We start from the raw sequence: 18,374 nt of genomic DNA, 5'->3' as shown, positions 1-18,374 counted from the left end.
TTATTTAAAGTTGCGCATTTTGATGTGAAGTCACATTTCTCACCCCTCCCCCTCGTCACACATCGTCACAAATGTCTGACCCCCCCCCCCTAGGTGCGTGACGTCATTTATGGACGGCCCCTTTGTACTAAACGTTATTCAATAATTTGTGACCAGGTCACTTCTGAAAGAGAGCTCTATAGGTCAGTGGGACTTACCTTGTAAGCAAACATAACATTTTTACAGTTGTATTACTTCCCAAGTATAAATGCCTTAAACTCTTTATATGTATATAAAGCAGTGTGTATGACGACGGTGGTGATTTCACTGATTTGTGATGGTGTTGTGGGTGTTTGTGCCATCGTCCACTCACACCGCACAATCTCAGCAGGGGGCATGCTGACTCCTGGATGAGATTACTTGTACTGGTGCAAAACGGAACTTTTATTGAGGAGGTATTATACCACGTTCACGGGGCAATAAATTACACAGCGCACCTATCACTTTAGACAGATAAATAATTGACACGTCCATATACAACGTAAACAATGCATACGTTTAAATGAATTCAGAGAAATATGGCGTGTGCTCATTAAATGTGTGTGTGTGTGTTCTTCCAAAATGTATTTCTCCCAAAACAATTCACGTGTGCGGCATATAGAGCTAGAGAGAGAATTCATCAAATCCGCCGACAGTATTTTGTCGCAATAACAACACAGTACTGCATAAACTGCAGTCGTAATCACGCACGCGAGTGAAACTCTCTCACGAGGATGCGACGAGTGGTATAAAAATAGTAATAGCGCCTCATCGGGCCACTTTCCACTTTCTTAATATTTAACACCGCGGCAGCAAAGCGCTGCTGGCACGCTGCTGTTCTAATAATAATAAAAACGTATGTACACAAAGTCTGGCCTCTTCTTTTTTTACACACACACAGATATATACCGAACTACAACGCAGCAGCAGCAGCTCTCTTCCAAAGTGCGGCAGCTCTCCATCCCTGTGAAGTCAGCGAACGCTGCGTGACTTGTGATGGGCGATGGGCCCAGTGCCTCTGTGCATGCGCATTCACCGCCACGAGCCAAATGGGCTCCTGCCCAGCGTCGCTTCTGCCGAAGTGCCCCCATTGACTTTGTGTTAAACAACAAGGCCATGTTAATGGCCCCCAGCAATTCAACCCAACCCAAAGCATTCGTTGTCACGCGAGTACGATCCTTAATTAAATCCCCCCCCCCCCCGCTTTGAACGAAAAACTAATTTATAATGTCTGAAGCAAGAAAAGCGTGAAATGCCCCACAAACCCCTCGTCGACGATCAGAATCAACCGTCACGCCGCTCATTGCGAGCAGCAGCAAAGCGCGCTGGTCAATTCTCAGACGTGGTCGCACCGTTATTTGCAATTCATAGACACACACAAAAAAACCCCACATTGTAATCCGGTAATAATTTTTTGCGACTTTGAGTACCCCCAGCGTGTATTCTACGTTGATACGTCGTGGTGTAACCTTGGATGAGAATGTTCCAGTGACTATTTGATGTTCTACTTGTAACCGTTACGGTGATTTCTGGCTGTCAAACCACTGTAACGTGATGATACATTTGACTCAACGTAGGTGTTGAGCTCTGCATTGTGTTCCTGCTGGCAGTTTCTTCAGAAACTGCCTTTAGAGCGACATTTTGTACGAAACTTTGGGGCCGCACAACATTCGGTACAACCCAAAAAAAAAACACATCGGAGAGGCATACAGCACAACCACAACAAAACAAAAACCTACCCCAGTAGTACACGTGTAGCTGCCACATCATGTTTATAAAAAATTGTTACACACTTGCCATTAATGGCAGTCGTTTGAATAGAGAGGCGCCACCTCGCACACCGACACCAAACCTGTGCTGACAACCGACTCACACGGGATAAATAGGCACCACCATGAGTGTGTTATAAAACAAATACAAATTAAATATCCTGACGTTAAGCAATGACCATTGGCTTAGATTGCAAGTGTTCCCAACGTTTCTAGACATTTTTCACAACACACGATGCACCAACAATGTATATATATTTTAAATGTTTAAACTACTTTAAATCGTAGTAGCTGCAGGTTTCACGGACTGCTTCCCACGGCCTTGTGATCCACTGGTCACCTAAAAACCACAGGCTGGGAAACCTCTGGGCTAGAAGACACTGGGCTGGGGCAGTGTCTTCAACTGCAACAGGGCTGCAGCTACAGTCCCTGTCTTCTTTGTGATTTTACAGCTGTTTGCAGCTATACCAACAACACAGCGAACACACTACTCCGCACGATTTAACCTACATACCAACTGTGCTATCTTGTTAATATTGCTGCCATGATTTGCTTAAGCGACAGTAAAAAAATATGCGTAAAAGTGTAAAACAGTTTCCTCCAGCGAAAGTTACCGGTAACAGAGGGCACTTTTACGATGTAACCTACTTAATCAGTCAATACAATATATGCACCATATGGATTACGTGATAGAGAGCGGCACACTATGCACTCACTCGATTGTACAACCTGAAGCACACATCCTCAAGCGCACACTTCGACACAGCCACCACGACATCATCGCTCTCATAACGGTGGTGAGGCCGCAGCCGTACCCCGACGCTGTTAACGAGACACCCTGCATGCTTAAGTGCGACGCAGCACAGCCAACACAAGCCGCCAAGTGCAACCCCCCCCCCCCACACTCTCGTTGGACCACTCTGTCTATGGCACTGCAGCAAGTTCGAGTTGAGATTTTTTTTTTACAAAAATAAAAACATTTTTTGAGACAAAAAAAAAGCTGTCATTGGTTCACATGAATTGGCAAACATGTTTTAAAACCCTATTTTCCTCTCGTCAGTGTGGCGATTGCTAATCTAATTTGACATTTTCAAGGACTGCACAGTTAATAGGGGTCTAAAGAGCTAATTGACCTCTGAAAAAAAAACCTACAGGCCCCCAGACACAGTATTCACGTGTTATACTGCCACGTGTACGTATAGTATATATTTGATTAAATATAAAATTAACGTAGGGGTTTCCCCTGTCTCGGATGAAAAGAGGAATGTTGTTGGTGCCGACAAAGTACACATTAAAGCATTGTTTTTATTTTATCAGAAACTGCACACCAGTCAAAATTGGCAACAGAAGCAACTACCTTGCGTGGGTCCTGCTGGTCTCCCAGGGGCCCACACACGGGAGCTTATTGTGAATGCAGGTACTGTACTGCTGATGGGACAGACTGTCCCTGTGCACAGCTACTCCGAAGCGGCCATAACAAAACAGCAGCAGCATCATTCCCCCTCCAGCCCACGGACACCACAAAGCTCGCGGCGAGGCATGATCTCAGTGACGCACGCACGCGCGCGCCTGTTTACACCCATCACTTGTTATACATCAAAAACGCAGCGGGGAGAACATTGACTGCATCCAGTAGTGCTGGTCATCGCATTTGTCAGTGCTTCTCCGCCTTGATATTGACCGGGAGCTTAAGTGCGATAGCACCACCCTTAATGTAAAATACCCCTTTCTCCAAGGGTATTAAGCTCTCCTGCGCTGCCAATTATCCTATTTCATTCTACAACGCTCCCCACTACATTACATCAGTTCGTTAATCCAGCTAATGCGCCCGATGTGCCTGCCTTGAATGTTAATGACAACTCCTGCATACAATGGCCCGCGTATCCGTCGATGAAGTTCCACAGCATAGGAGCTTCTCACCACCTGGGTTCGCCACCCGCTGTCGGAGAGCGGGGTTTGTGGCATCGCTGGTGCTTTGTGGATACACTGGCCAATTCGCGGTTTAAACGCAGCACGGATTCAGTCCTTCAGCTGTCTCCGACAGGATGAAATTTTTTTTTACCCGTTTCCAAGCTTGCATTGAATTACATTAGTACACTTAGAACCAAAAATTGGGACTCTGAAAAACTGAATAGCACATTTTTTTACCGAAAACTGCACTTTTTCCAGAAATATAATCTCATTCGAACGCAATCTCTTTTCCAACAATGTACAGTACAGCATCGAGTATACCTGTAAAAGAATATTACATTACCCCTTGCCCTATCTATGCGTCATTAGGGAGCATTGGCTGGAGGGGGCCTCTTCCCGGCTGTCACAGCAGCAGGCTGGGGGCTGGGACGTAATCAGACAGCCGTGGTTTGCTTCACACTGTGAAAGCTTATGCGGCTCGGCGACGTGGGGATGGACATCGCACGCGTGACACGTGCGCGCAGGCTGTGCTTGTCCTCCCAGCGGTGCCACCTTTTCCGCACCGCTGATCGCACCTACGGAGAGGATGAGTGGCGAGATGTTAACTACCTCGCCCGGTATACAGGAGTTTCGTGGGTTCGATCCCGACCCTGACGATGCCGACCCTGACGATGATGTCGTCTATGTTTGCATGTGCTCTCTCCCCGTGGTCGCGTGGATGATTCTCTGGGTTCGCTGGGGTTTTTTTAACCTCCACGTTTATAAAACTACGCGTTTAGAGTATTTGGATGTTTTAAATTCGCACGTGATGATAATCTACTTTGTTGAGCTGTCGTTTGTGGCCAGGTCGCTTATGAAAAAGAGCCATAACGCTCAGTGGGCCTGTCCAGGTAAAATAAAATAAAATTTTATTTAAGTCCATGTTGTGTTTAGTTTATTGTCCTTCCCGCGCACCCCCGAGTAGCACGGTTGGCTACGTACGGTGTGAAAGAAGTGCAACGTACATACATACATGTTACAGTTCCTGCGTAAGGCACATCCTCGAAATTGAGGTTTTCAACCTTTTCATCTCTGCGGTTCCCGTGAGAGAGTGGTCTTATTTTTGTGTTTCGGTGCACTTATCAAAGGAGAGACGTAATCTCAAGTGACATTTGTAGACCTTTGTACTACCAGGCCAGCCATGGGGTGGGTGCTATCATGCCGTTTTGTCAGATTTCCATTCTTTTAATGCCGCCCACCAAATACACACTCAGTGTGCGTTCACGTGCCGTAAAGAGCAGTTGTCAATCATTAATTCAGGCGAGTTGCTGCCAGTGTTACTGGAGCAGCAGCAACATTATATTAAGGGGAGATCCAACTCAAATGTAAATGGCTCTTAATAAAAGTGTACAGCCATTTGTCTATCCACTCCGGGAAGAAGGCCTCCCGTTGGCATGTCAGTCGTGGAGGTTGACTATACTTCACCACGCTGGTCACTGCGGGTTGGTACTGTGTCTTGAGCTGTTTGACATAAATGTGACACAGAGGCGTGGTTTCTCTGTGTGCCTATGTACGTCTCTCTCTTTATGTATCTCTGTGATATCTGTCTCTACTTATATGTCTGTCTATATGTCTCTGGTTCTGTGTTTTATCTCTCTCTCAAATTTAGCATTCTCAGGAAGAACGTAATCAACCAGGTAGGGTGTTGACTGTTATGTTATCCGACTCTCTGTTGTATTACATTTCTAAGTATACTAGATTTGCGTTTCTATTTCATTTATACCTGATGATGATTGCTTGTGTTGCAATCGAAACGTCGTATGCTAGTATTTAATTTATTATTTTCTCTTTTTACGTGACTTTACCGAAAGAACCAAATAATAAATGTGAACCTTTGTCGTCGAGAACATGAGACATGATAGTCACGGCCAAATACATCACTGCGACACGAGTAACATCACTCGTGTGGGATTTAACTCGTCGTCCATGCATCAATGTCCCTGGAGTGCAATGACTGAACGTCCGAAGCCTGGTTGCTATTGCATTCTCGTTTTTCTTCCCAATGAAGCGTTCGACTCATATCAGACAGCTTGGCACAAACACAGCCTCGCAGTGCATCTATAAGACACGAGCCATTTATCTTTTGGGTTACAGCTCCCCTGAACATATTGACGGAAGGAATTGCGTGTACATTACAGCACAAGCACTGGGTAATTACCACATCGTAATGGGTATGAAGTTAATTCGTATATTGAATATATATGGGTCATTATTACATATATGTAGCCTATTTTAATACCCATTTTTTTTTAAACGTAGGTAGTCGGAGTGATGCTTTGGGTAAAGTCGTGATATTTGAACAATTCACAACCGCTGTGTTTTCCTTCCTCGCGTTTCTTGAGGTTTCCCATCCCCGGTGACGTGAAAGTAAAAAATGTATTCAGTTGGTGACGTTGCTCCCCACACTCTGGGGGGGGGGGGGGCGGTGGTGGTGGTAGGGGGGGTTAAAGGTTCAGGGGGTAACCGGTTACTCATTACGCTGTTACGCCTTGAAACCGTGGCCAGATGCAGCAAAACCCATCAATTGTCATCTTGGGACTTGAATGAGCAGAACAGATATTCAACTGTGGTCATTCAAATACCTTGAAGGTTACAGTGATGCGACATCGTGCGCAGTCCCGAGGCCATGTTTAGTGACAGTACGGTGTATGTATGTTAGGTCTATCGTGAATGCACTTCAAGTAAATTGAGATGAAAGGCCATGTTGAAATGCGTGTCCTATCGGCTTATAAACGATGTTTTCACATGCTTACCTCTCCGTTTAGAAAACAGTAAAAGACAGAAACAAAGAAACCCTACAACGAAAGAAGCACAAGTGATAATTAAGGCATCAAATGTCAAATCACAATGGCAATTTTCAGTTCAATATTCATCGACTCGTTTTGCTTTCATCTTCAATTCGTGCCACTCCCGAGGGTGTAGAATTCATGCCAAGTGCAGGAGCTCAATGGATCCGTCCTGCTTGAACAGCTGGAGAAGCACCATGCCACCAGGCCGCATAAACAGTCGCATTATCCCTTCAGCAACCCGATATCATAATAATATTATGATAATAGCCTATATTGTTCCAAGAAAACTATCACTTAGGATCCAGACTCTTTTCACAATGGCCCTGCATTGGTCGTTTAGTGGTTTGCGTGTGGAAGGAAACTGGAGACCTGTGCCTTTAAAAATATATAATCTATTAGTCTGTGAGCACAGCACTCAGAATCGATAGACATGTCAGAAATATACTTGCTGTACTGATATATACTGGCCACTTTATACCACCACAGATATTTATGTGTGTGTGTGTATGCATGTATACACACAGTTGCTGAGCATAGGCCAAAAGGGACCCAAAACGTCAACGTTGCAAATCACACACCATAAACACGCGTATCTGTGTGGTTAACACCTCGGCTTCTGGGTGTGCTTCACTAACACCACCTCTCAAGCACCTGAATTACAGGTGCGAAGCATTTGTGCAAACCGCTCTCTTTAGCCCGCGGATGGGAAAAGCCCCTTTGGCAAGAAATGGTGAATGCAGCCTCGAGATGTAATTTATTTACCGCTGATAAATATTGCAACAGCGCGTGCGCAGAAGGACAGTCAAACACAACCCCAAAACAAACTTTAATTCACCTGTCACGGCGAATTTGCTGCTGGCATGGGCTGCATTTACCCCCCCCCCCACGCGGGCTTGTGTGCATTGGCCATTACCAGCCGACCCAAGGACCCGAGGCCATTTAGCCCACTTTGTGGCCTTTATAAATAGCCCCACCGTTTACTAAACAGGTTATATCAATATTAGAGCCATTATTTATCCATTGCTAGCGGAGAAAGTAGGTCTGCACAATTATTAATCTGGGCAAGTGGCCAGGACACTTTGTACTTGTAACTAATTTATATTTGGTAGTCGGGAGTTCCATGAAAAAATGCAGAGTTGTTATTGATTTATAAAAAATAGCATGCGGACGTTTCCTTATAATTGTTCCATTGTCCACAGTAGTCGGTGCATTGCTTGTGCAAAAATAAAACAGCGTGGAACCTTGTGAGTTGTGCAAACCATCCATACTGAAGCAATCTGTTGACCCATTAAGTTCCCCTAATTTGTTTGAAATTCTATTATGTCCGTCACTTCATTTGGCACGTTTGGTGTTTTCACGAGGAGAGTAAGCAGCAACACAACTGCCTACACGTGGCCTCGTTCACCAACTGTTTCTCAATCCACAACGTTAATGCGTTCACTGAGCGTGGTTTCGCTGCTACCGGCATTGAAGTCAAGAAGCTGATTGGGTATGGAAATGCTAATTGACGCAGCAATGTATTTTGAACTGCTGTATACATATATGTAAAAATTATATTGCCAGAACGTATGTCATCAATCCACTGCTGGACGAAGGCCTCCTCAACCCCCATGTCTGGTCATGGGGGTTAGTTTGAGTGTGGGTCGGTGAAGCGGGAAGCCTCGAATGGGTTCGGATACCACTCGCCACGGATGTTAGCCGTGACTGTGAATCAAAATTTATGTCATACGAGGTTCACAGCGCAGTGCCCTAACCACCGCTTCCACCCACCCAGCAAACATGAATATTTAATTCACCCATTTCATCCAAGCTGCTAACGCCACTTTCAGGCAATCTTCTGCAAATAAAGTGCCAGCGTGTCTTCACTAAAAGCCCATTTTATCCGATATTACACACTCAACCAATACCTGGCACCCAACGAGTTAATTAATGCGCCCCGTGCTCACATGCTATACATTCATATTCAGCAAGAATGGTTTAAGCCATGACGATCACTTAGAGGTGACACACACACATAAGGCCAAATGTTTTTTTTTTACAACGACATTATATATGTGTATTTGCCTTCTGGATATGTCGTTTTAACACTTGATACTCATGTATAATAGTTCACATGAGGTCATGGGGCTTCATTCATGTATTTATGTTGTTACCCTAAGCCAGTGTAACTCATAGAAGGTCAATTATTTCGTAACCAACGGGGAAAACAAGAAACAATTCTCTCTCTCATGGATAATGGAATTTGTCCAGGAAGGCCCGAGTCCATCAAGATACATCACATGTTCCATTTTAAACACTAATTATATTGTGTTCTACGTGGGAGATGTGGGTAACACTTAAAGGTCTCCACAAAGGAGTTCATGAACCCACTTTGCTGTCAAATTACATCTTTGCTCTCGTGTTGCGGGAGTTTCACAAAGCTGGGTGATGCATCAGCCCCGTTGCCTCTAAAGCGCCCGGCTAAAGGCATGGAATAGACGATTGTCGATTAAAGCTTGAGAGTTTGAAGAGTGGGCTTCGGATCGATGTGTGGGCAACGATTTGCACGGTTGGCTACGTACGGTGCAAAAGAAGTTCCGTTCAAGGTAAGGAGACTTGCACCTCTATCTGAGCTACAGGCCGACCTCCATCAAACACGAGTGGGTGTTACGCGTGAATGCTCCAGCAGTGGTTCATTAACTTTCCAATGTTGCTGCAATGTCCCTGTAACATGTATTATATTTGAATGTGGAGCAGTGCTTAGGGGGGAATGGTGGCTCAGTGATTAGTACACTGCAACACAAACCTGATTTCCATTCCCTGCTCGGGACGAAGAACAGTGGCAAAACATTTGAACTGGTTCGGGGCCTGCCCTAGGTAGACTCAGCCTCAAACGAGTGCCTGGTGCGGTGTGTAAACATCAGCATTGGGGAGGTGAAGGTGGCTGGGTGTGGTGTTGACCACTAAACCCCTCGTGTGCCATGCTGGCCTTCACAGGTGCTTGCCCCAACAGTCTGTTAAAGTCACCTATGTGACTTTACCGAGAAAAGAAAAAAAACCTAAGAATAGTCTGTTAAAGGCTACGCGGGGGAATATTTGCGTTTGTATTTCTCAATGAGAGGGGGGTGGATCTTTGAATGAGCAGCTGAGAAGATGGAAGGGTTAAAAGGGCATATGAATAAGTGAATGGGGTGGGTGAGTAAGCGGACAAGTCAGTGAGTAGACGAATGGGTGGGTGGATAGAGTGAGAAGGTCGATGAGTGCATGCATCGGCGAGTGATTAAGTGAAAAGCATGATACAGAACGAAGTTGGCAGGTGAGTAAGTGAAATACGTAGAGGTCTAGCAGATTTAACTCAAATGCAGGTGTTTATGTTAATGATTACGTTTTTTTTAATGTTAATAGTTAAGTGAGTAAGTGGATGGCGATTGACCAAATGTTGATTGATTAAGACTCTGAATTGTTTATAATGACCAGAATCTGAAAATCCACTGTTAGATGATGGCCATCGTCATGCCGTTTCAGCTACGAGAGGCTATTTGACTATACTTCACCACACTGGTTTGTGCGGGTTGGGGAAGGGTTGCCCCCAGTTCTGTTTCACATTGTCATAGCCACGGTGGCTAGGAGATGTTAACTACCTCGGCTGGTATGCAGGAGGTCGTGGGATCGATCCCTGACGACTGTATATTTGGAGTTTGCATGTCTTCTCTTCCTGTGGTCGCATGGATCTTTCTCAGGGTCCTTCGGGGGTTCCCTCCACATTTAGAAACACGCGTTTAGAGTATTCGGCTGCTATACATTGACACGTGATAAGCCACTTTGTTGGGCTATCATTTGTGGCCAGGTTGCTCCTGAAAAAGACCTCGACGGCTCAGTGGGCCCTTTCCTGGTAATACAATTTCTAGTTTAGTTTTTAGTTTGAATACAGGTTACTGTGCTAACCACAGCATCCACTGAGCCTCTACTAATAATGGAAGGGTCCCAATTAAATATGAGACAGTCGACAATAACAGATGTCTCCACTCCCATTGATTTGCTTTGAGAGGCAAATTTAAGAATATCTACTAATATTTGTGCATACATTTGCTTTTCCACAGTCATCTATATTAACACCTTATCACGCAATATTAGATGATTAATATGTAATAGAAATGCAGGCTCCACAATAAGGCTAACGTTAAGTCGTCCAATATCTTTTGACCACCATTTATACACACCACCACCACCATCCACCATTGCAAGACAACCACAAATAATGTCGTTGTGGTGTCAGAGAGAATTCTTGAGCAAAACCGCCGAATGTTTGTCTCGTGTTACAAACTTGCTTTACGCTCAGCGAACGGCACATGCTCATAACACCGCCGTGTAAGCTCTCCGCCGTTATGCTGCACGGCTCTCCGATGTGTTTTCGGGTCGTGCCACAAGTTTGCTCAGCATGCTGTCTCCTGACGTTTCGCCGCACACCCCGGGAGCTTTGCTCATTTCCCATTCAGTTCCCGGATTAATCAGTTCACGGAGAAGCTCCCAGCATGCTGAGCGAGCAACCCCATGCCGAACAATATGCGGCGCACTGTGAAAACAAATCGCAGAGCCACGGGGCAATGACAACCGCTCCTTGCAGTAACTGGCAAATAGCATACAAGACAAGAGCATTGGCTCAGCGTATTCTATTTACCTCTCTTAAAAATGTCCCAAATGCCATAATAATCCAGGCGACGACCACATTTGCAATGAACATTGGAAACAATACACTGTGTGACAATTTTTTTTTGTTCCTGGGTAGTAAATGTTATTTCCTAATTGCGTATGCCTCAAAAGTACAGAAAATGACTATTATTCCCCACAAACTTTGCTTTTGTGACCAGGACAGTGATATTTTGAAAGTTACCTATTTTCCAGAACATTCCAGATAGATTCAGTGCTGAGTAAACTTGGAGTAACTTCTAGAAAATTCTAGAACTTTCCAGTAATATAAATAGTATAAATACAGGAGCCTTAAGCCCACCAGTTTAGTTAAGTTCCAGCTGCCTAAGTGATTACATATCTGCATTTTTCTAAGATGGCATCAAGAGGCTGCAAGTATCCAGCAGACGAATTTTTCTATGTCTGCGGCCAATTTATCAAGACAAGAGCGAAAAGGCACTCTGTGGAAGCATCTGCTAAGATGTGCCAGGCCTACAAGGCATATTTCGGCATGCCTGTCGGGGATCAAGACAAACCCTGGGCACCTCAATTCAGCTGCGAGCAATGCAACAAAAACTCTGGAAGGTAAAATGGACAATTGTTGCTCGGAATTTTTGTTGTTATAAAATTTGTAAAATTGTAAAAGTTTTTAATTAAAAAATGTTTTACAATTTTTTATTTTATTGAAAAAATATATTATACATGAAAAATGTTGCGAGAATCTCTTACACATTAGTGGGGACTAATAGCCATTTTCTCTACTTTTTAGGCATAAGCAATTACGAAATAACACTAACTACCCAGGAACAAAAATTGTGTTACGTAGTGCTCAATTCTACATTTCCTGTGTTACAAATGGAGTTATCAGCGGGTTCTAAACGCCGCTTACCATATTCATTCTACTCATACGCATGCCACTTCCAAATGCCGCCCGCAAACAGCTCTCTGTTTGCGCGTAAGGGCGGCGCGGGGAAGCGCGGCGCTCACCTGCAGAGACTGCAGGATGGAGTTGAAGTAAATGAAGACGATCAGGGAGGTGTCGTCCTCGCCAGGGTTCACGAAGAAGAGCATGTATGTGATGCCGAGCAGAGGGAGCAGCACCAGGGTGGCCTTGACGGCTTTCCTGCCGCCCAAGAGAGCAAATCACTCACTGGAAATGTCAAGCGCAAACCTGTCTGCTTTATTTAGAGCACATGGGGGGAGGACTGTTGGCAAAAATAGTTCAATACGGAATAGGCAATTGCAGGGCCACGAACCTGTACTGGATTGTCTCTGAGGTCGTTGAAGCGCGCAACTTTGTCATGAGAATTCTCACAATGTTGAAAAGAAACGCGAAGTTTATCTGCGAAACGAACAAAATTAACACCGTCAGACGTGTGGCCACACCTCTTTGTTTTTTTTTTGAAGATCACCCGACACAAAACGTGTGCGATTGTACGGGGAGTTACCCTAAAACGATAACTCACCAGGAGGACAAGGATAACCGGGCCCTGGTAAATGTAATCGATGTGTTTCCCCGCTGTTTTCCCAAGCCAGCACCTGTTGAGGAGAACGTTCGGAATCAGAAAGGCGAGAAGCGTGGTACGGCTCAAAGCTTTCCGTGCCTCCTGCCCCCCCCAGCCCCGCGGGTTTCCCCGTGGATTTACATCCAAATCAACGGGGCGGTGAAGGACCAGAGGCCATCGCCGCGTGCTTAAAGGACATTGTGGCAGAAGTGGCATTTCATTAAAGGGCGAACGCGAATCTGTTGATGATGTTCTGCCGAGGTGAACGTTTGACGCTAAACCACCTCTGAGTGAAACCCACGATCTACCCACAGGATCGGGCATCGACTTCGCAAACTTAAATTGCATCCTTGAAAAAGGTCTAATTATCTCGGAAATCAGATTGATGTGCATGCTACTATATTAGTATATAATACAGTAGTATATAGTAGTGTATAGTAGTGTATAATAGTGTATAGTAGTGTATAATAGTGTATAGTAGTGTATAATAGTGTATACATTTCATATTTTACACTCGTATCGGCTAACACCCCCAACTTAAGCGTATTCACGCTTAAGTGGGGGTACACGGAACCTAACCCCCCCCCCCCGTGTACTCTGAGACCTTACCTGTATATATAATTACATGCCTTATTCACATGGCTACAGACATGAGTGACATATTCCACCGTGAATGTGCATGCATGTACATACACCGCACACATCACATACATCCCACGTGGACATTAACATATCATTGGAACTCAAAGGATTTGCTCTTAAAATCTTCAATCACCTAAAACACTTAAAAATTAATGGTTTAACAACACAGACACACACCCAGGCATATCGCCATGAGTTAATAGTCGAAGTCGTCTGCTAAGTTAAATATGAACGCCATTCCTCCATTCAGTGGGCCGTATCAAGCTCAACGTTGGCAGCACGGAGCGTGGATGTGAAGAAATGCGACCGCCCACCCGCACACAGGCCACAGTGCATACGGGACAGCTTCACGACGCGTGCACTCCTTCAAGCACGATGCAGGGCGATTGTGTTAACGTCGCAACTTACAGCCAGGGCGAGTAATGGAGCGCTTAAAGAATCGTGTGTGCTGCCGTGGGAATGCGCGCCATGTGCTGCAAGCACAATCCACTCATTCCCCAGCACTCTGTATTCACCGTCTTGTATATCCCATTAAAAATGCAATTAAGGTTTGCAGGGCTTCACCAGGAAGGTTCGATATTATTGCCGCACGCTGCAAGCCGAAGTACGTTCCCTTCATCGTACACCTCAGCCTGAGCTCAGCAGATTGCAAAAGTTGTGGGTCGCCTTAAACGTATCTCTGCTGAGACAACTGGGAGTGCAGGTGAGACGTCCCGTTTCACGCAGTCTCACTCACTTCTCGTTTTCATAGTACAGCTTGCCCAGAGCCCAGGCAACCGTGATGGGACACGGGACACCTGCAAGAACGTACGTTGTGAAGCACGTGCAAGGTCAAGCAAGAAAAGTCCCTCTCCACCCATTTCCCACAAGGTGTTTGCAATCTCACGTCAGGTGTTTTCTGCACCTTACCCTTGAGATGCCCTATCAATGCTACTGGGGTTCTTATAAAGCCGTGCCCCTTGACATCTGCACGAGTAAGACTATACATCATTGACAATGGGGTCATATCGGCTGAGAAATGGCCTATTACGGGCCCGGAAACCACACCGTGGTTCAGGCCTGCATGCTCATTGTCCTTGAGCAATGTGGTTCCATGCGCTCGCTCTCCCACCAATGCATCTCCACCACTCTCCCTCCCGTACCTTGTGTGGTCAGGCCAGGGGGACGGGGGTCAGAAAGCAATCCTTAAAACTGTCTTTAATGAAGTGTATTGTCAGCATAGGTCAGGCTCCACTGTTTTCTTTCAGAACATAATTGTTACGTATTTTTTGTTTGTTTGCGATTGCCATGGCCAGGAAGTTAAACCAGGCGAATGACAGTCAGACGTGTACATCTGACCACCACCTTCACATGGTGACATCACAAGACCACAGGCTCCGATTATTTAGTTCAAGCTCAGTGGTCGAATATTGACTTTCAACGGAGCGATACTCAATTCATCAGTCTTGGAGAGACACTCGGCCGAGCCATTAACTGGGATGTTTATTTACAGGCTTCTGATTGCCAGTCAAGAACTCTAACCGAGGCATCAATGTAACAGTGTCAACTAATTGAACCAGTGTAATTGTCTAGTCCTTCACAATAGCACCACTGTAATTATCATTTCACAATATCCCCCTGAATGTTCCCAGCCACAATGCACACGTTCAATGCATTTACATTATCCTTAGATGAGCAAAATTCAGCTAATTATTCCAACGAATATGCGCTTGAGTCATGCTGCACACTCACACGCAGTATATTCCTTTTCGATTAAAAGCTTTCGTGACTGCAGGGATTCATCTTTTTGGTTCTTTCGGTAAAGTCACGTAGAATGGAAATAATAAAATAATAAACATAAAACAATGTTAAATCATTCTCACGACGTTTCGGCCACAACGCAAGCAGCCGTCCTCAGGTGGAGAACAGGTCTGTCGAGAAGACAGTCTGAATGGCAGAGTCCTTGTGGCCGAAACGTCGTGAGAATTATTTTATTATGTTTTATTTATATTATTTTATTATTTCCATTCTACGTGACTTTACCGAAAGAACCAAGAAGAAGAGGAGTATATTCCTTCTCCGTTACAAAGGACAGGGCCCAAAGACCCCAAACACACCAAGCAGCCGGCAACCAAAACAGCACTTTCAACATAGCATGAGGTAAGAGTGAAGACGTGTCTTGCATTGAGCAAAGTTGTTGTACTAACCATCTCACAACAACTCCTGGCTCCTCCCCCCTCAACCAGTATATATACAAGGTCGGGTCTCTTGGGATCTCTCTTTACTTGATACAGCAATTGTGCTGTGACGGTTCCACCTGAAGACGGAAGCTTGTGTTGCCTCCGAAACGTCGTGATTTTTTATTTTATTTCTATTATTACTTATATTATTTTATTACTTATTTAAATTTTTACCTACGTGACTTTACCGAAAAAACCTAAGAGTATGAATCCTTGCAGTCACGAAAGCTTCAAATCTAGAAAGTTGTTGTTGTTATTATTAATCCTACAACTACTACCACGAGAGCTTTGGGGTGGCGGCGGGGGGGGGTTGGAATAAACAAACGGTGTGGAGGGAATGCCACGTGCTGAGCAGCGCGTGAGAAGAAAGAGACGGAGGAGGTACCGTCGACGCGGAGTTGGTAGCGGCGCGCGCGATTGCCGCCGGAGGACTCACCCCAACCCAGGCACAGGAAGACCCACTTGCGCAGCTTGTCCGTGGAGTAGGTCATGACGATGGCCGTGTGCAGGTAGCAGCCCTCGCCGAACATCCAGAAGAAGTTGGTCACGTGGAAGTAGTTGTAGATGGTGCTGACCACGCGGCACCAGGGCTGACACGCGGCGAGTGTGGAAAGAAAGAAGTTGTACGGTCGTGCGAAACTTCGCGAACTTTGCATGGTATACGCCGCTCACGCGCTGCTCGCTCACTGCAAGCTGCTCTCAGATCAGAATCGGAATCTTTTTGTTTTATGCTGGAGAACATTCGATGAGCTACGAAGCTTTTTTTTTATTCTCGCAGATGTCCGGTAGGGGTGGGTCACAAAGTGAAAACGACGAACAATAAAAAAAAAGCTATCGGAGGGCAAAATATAGGAAAGGTAAGCAAGTCATATTCTTGGTTCTTTCGGTAAAGTCACGTAGAAGGGAAATAATAAACTAATAATAAAAAAAACATAATAAATAAAAATGTATTATGTTTTAATTTAATTTGTATTATTTTATTATTTCCCTTCTACGTGACTTTACCGAAAGAACCAAGAACATGAATCCCTGCAGTCACGAAAGTTTTAAATCGAAATGTAGGCACATCACTACAAATAAATAAGTAAACTACAACTCAACGATTTTGATTTTTCCAGGTGAAGCCCACTTTAGCTATTGGTTCGTTTTCAGAAGCGAAGCGGCCACAATTGACAGCTGTGGGAATCCACAGCTACAGCGCGGGTGAAGTAGCAACATCAAATGGCTGGACGTTTCTGTTTATCTCCTGGAAGGGTGGCAGAGTGCTTGAACCCAAACGAGGGGGGGGGGGGGGGTGGTGGGGGGGGGCTGGGGGTCACCGCACCTCGTTGGCTTCTTGCGTTCGGAAGTCGATCAGCTGCAAGGTGTAGAACATGGAGTTGCGCAGGATAAAGGTGCTGATCAGGTTCCAGTGGATGATGTTTCTTAGGCATCGGATACTCCTTGAAAAATAACACACACACACACACAGAGAGAGACAAAGATCCCCCCGTATAGCCTTAACAGACTGATTGGGGCATGTGCTGTTAGCGAGCACCTACGAAGGCCGGAACGGCACACGAGGGGGTGGGTGGCCAGCACCACGCCCGGCCGCCTTTGTCTCCCCAGTGGTGGTGTTTACACACCGCACCCAGGTACTCATTTGAGGCTGAGTCGACCTAGGGGAGGCCCAAGAACGGTTCAGATAATCGTCACTGGTGTTGGCCGTGAGCGGGAATGGAACCCGGGTCGCCGGGTTTGTAGCGCAGTGCGCTAACCGCTACGCTACCGTTCCCCAAATACACCACACTTACACACACACCCACACACACCGCACACACCACACACACCACACACGTACACACACACACGTGTACACACGCGCCAAGTTGAGTGCTTTTAAAATAAACATCACAGAGCTTGCAAAGTCTGTCGCTAGAACAGGGTCGATGAACCTGTGGCTCTGAAATATGGCTGAGAAACGTGTTTTATGCGCTACATCTAACAATATAGATACATCACTAAAACATGTTTTATACGCTGCATCTCACAATATAGATACATAACTCAAAACGCGTTTGTTCCCTAATCCGTGCCCTTCTCTTTCTGTTTCCCAGTGTGTCAGTGTGTCACCAGAATGCATTTCTCTATTCTCCTTTGCATACATTTCAGCTCTTGTTAATTTGTCTTTGTCAGTGGGTTTTATGTCTAAGCAGGTATTGAAATATGAATGAAAGCCGTCCAATTTAAGCAGACTGATATCCTGTTTTTCGTTATCAAATTCAGATTTTCAAAACCACTCCATCCTGTTCTCATTCACCTATTTCGTAATTTTAATCCCATTACACCTTCAACAATTGCCCAAGGCAGACATTCAGTACGATTTAACTCCGTTTATAAAACTGGGAAAAAAAACTATTATATTTTATGGGATTTATAATTTACATTTTCTTTAGGGATCTATCCGGTAAAAATGTATTTATTTGCACACGATGCAACGTATTTTTTATGCCAGGCATGTGTGAGCCCAGCAAGTTTTTTTTTTTTAAATGTTGTCGGTTGAGTGACCTCACTCCCTCTGATATTCATTACATTTTCCCTTACTGCCCGTGCTGTTTTTCATTACCTGTGAAAGTAACCTAATTTTTTTCCCAATTCACATACGCAGAGTGTTTCCATTAGTATTTTATCGCCAAGTCTTGTAAAGTTTTACGTCCAAGAAAACAACACGGCGCACACCGTGGACAACGCTACCGCACTGTACATCTTTAGCCTTAAATCTCTCTCTTTCTCTCCTTGTTTCTGAAACGAGAAACATTGAGCATTAATGTATTCCGA

At 45.0% G+C, this 18,374-nt stretch overlaps 1 protein-coding gene across 4 annotated transcripts in view; it reads right to left on the bottom strand.

Annotated features, from left to right (window-relative positions):
• Nucleotides 1-395: 395 nt before the first annotated feature.
• The window catches only part of LOC144725037 (corticotropin-releasing factor receptor 2-like), a 35,643-nt gene continuing 17,664 nt past the window's right edge, over nt 396-18,374 (bottom strand). The window contains exons 6-13 of one of the 4 annotated variants that reach the window (XM_078604615.1): nt 16,882-16,999; nt 15,994-16,147; nt 14,075-14,135; nt 12,658-12,730; nt 12,448-12,533; nt 12,179-12,314; nt 6,491-6,532; nt 396-4,273 (exon numbers count right to left, since the gene is read on the bottom strand). In XM_078604615.1, the coding sequence (XP_078460741.1) occupies nt 4,133-4,273; nt 6,491-6,532; nt 12,179-12,314; nt 12,448-12,533; nt 12,658-12,730; nt 14,075-14,135; nt 15,994-16,147; nt 16,882-16,999 (811 nt within the window). In that variant the 3' untranslated portion in view covers nt 396-4,132. The remainder of the gene's footprint in view (nt 4,274-6,490; nt 6,533-12,178; nt 12,315-12,447; nt 12,534-12,657; nt 12,731-14,074; nt 14,136-15,993; nt 16,148-16,881; nt 17,000-18,374) is intronic. The other 3 variants (XM_078604516.1, XM_078604624.1, XM_078604591.1) reach the window with 3 other exon arrangements.

The sequence above is a fragment of the Lampetra planeri genome, chromosome 1 (genome assembly GCF_965212315.1).
Source record: "Lampetra planeri chromosome 1, kcLamPlan1.2.h2, whole genome shotgun sequence".
NCBI classification, from domain to species: Eukaryota; Metazoa; Chordata; class Hyperoartia; order Petromyzontiformes; family Petromyzontidae; genus Lampetra; species Lampetra planeri.
Note: the sequence above shows the minus strand (reverse complement) of the source record. Positions and strands in the feature narration are given on the sequence as shown.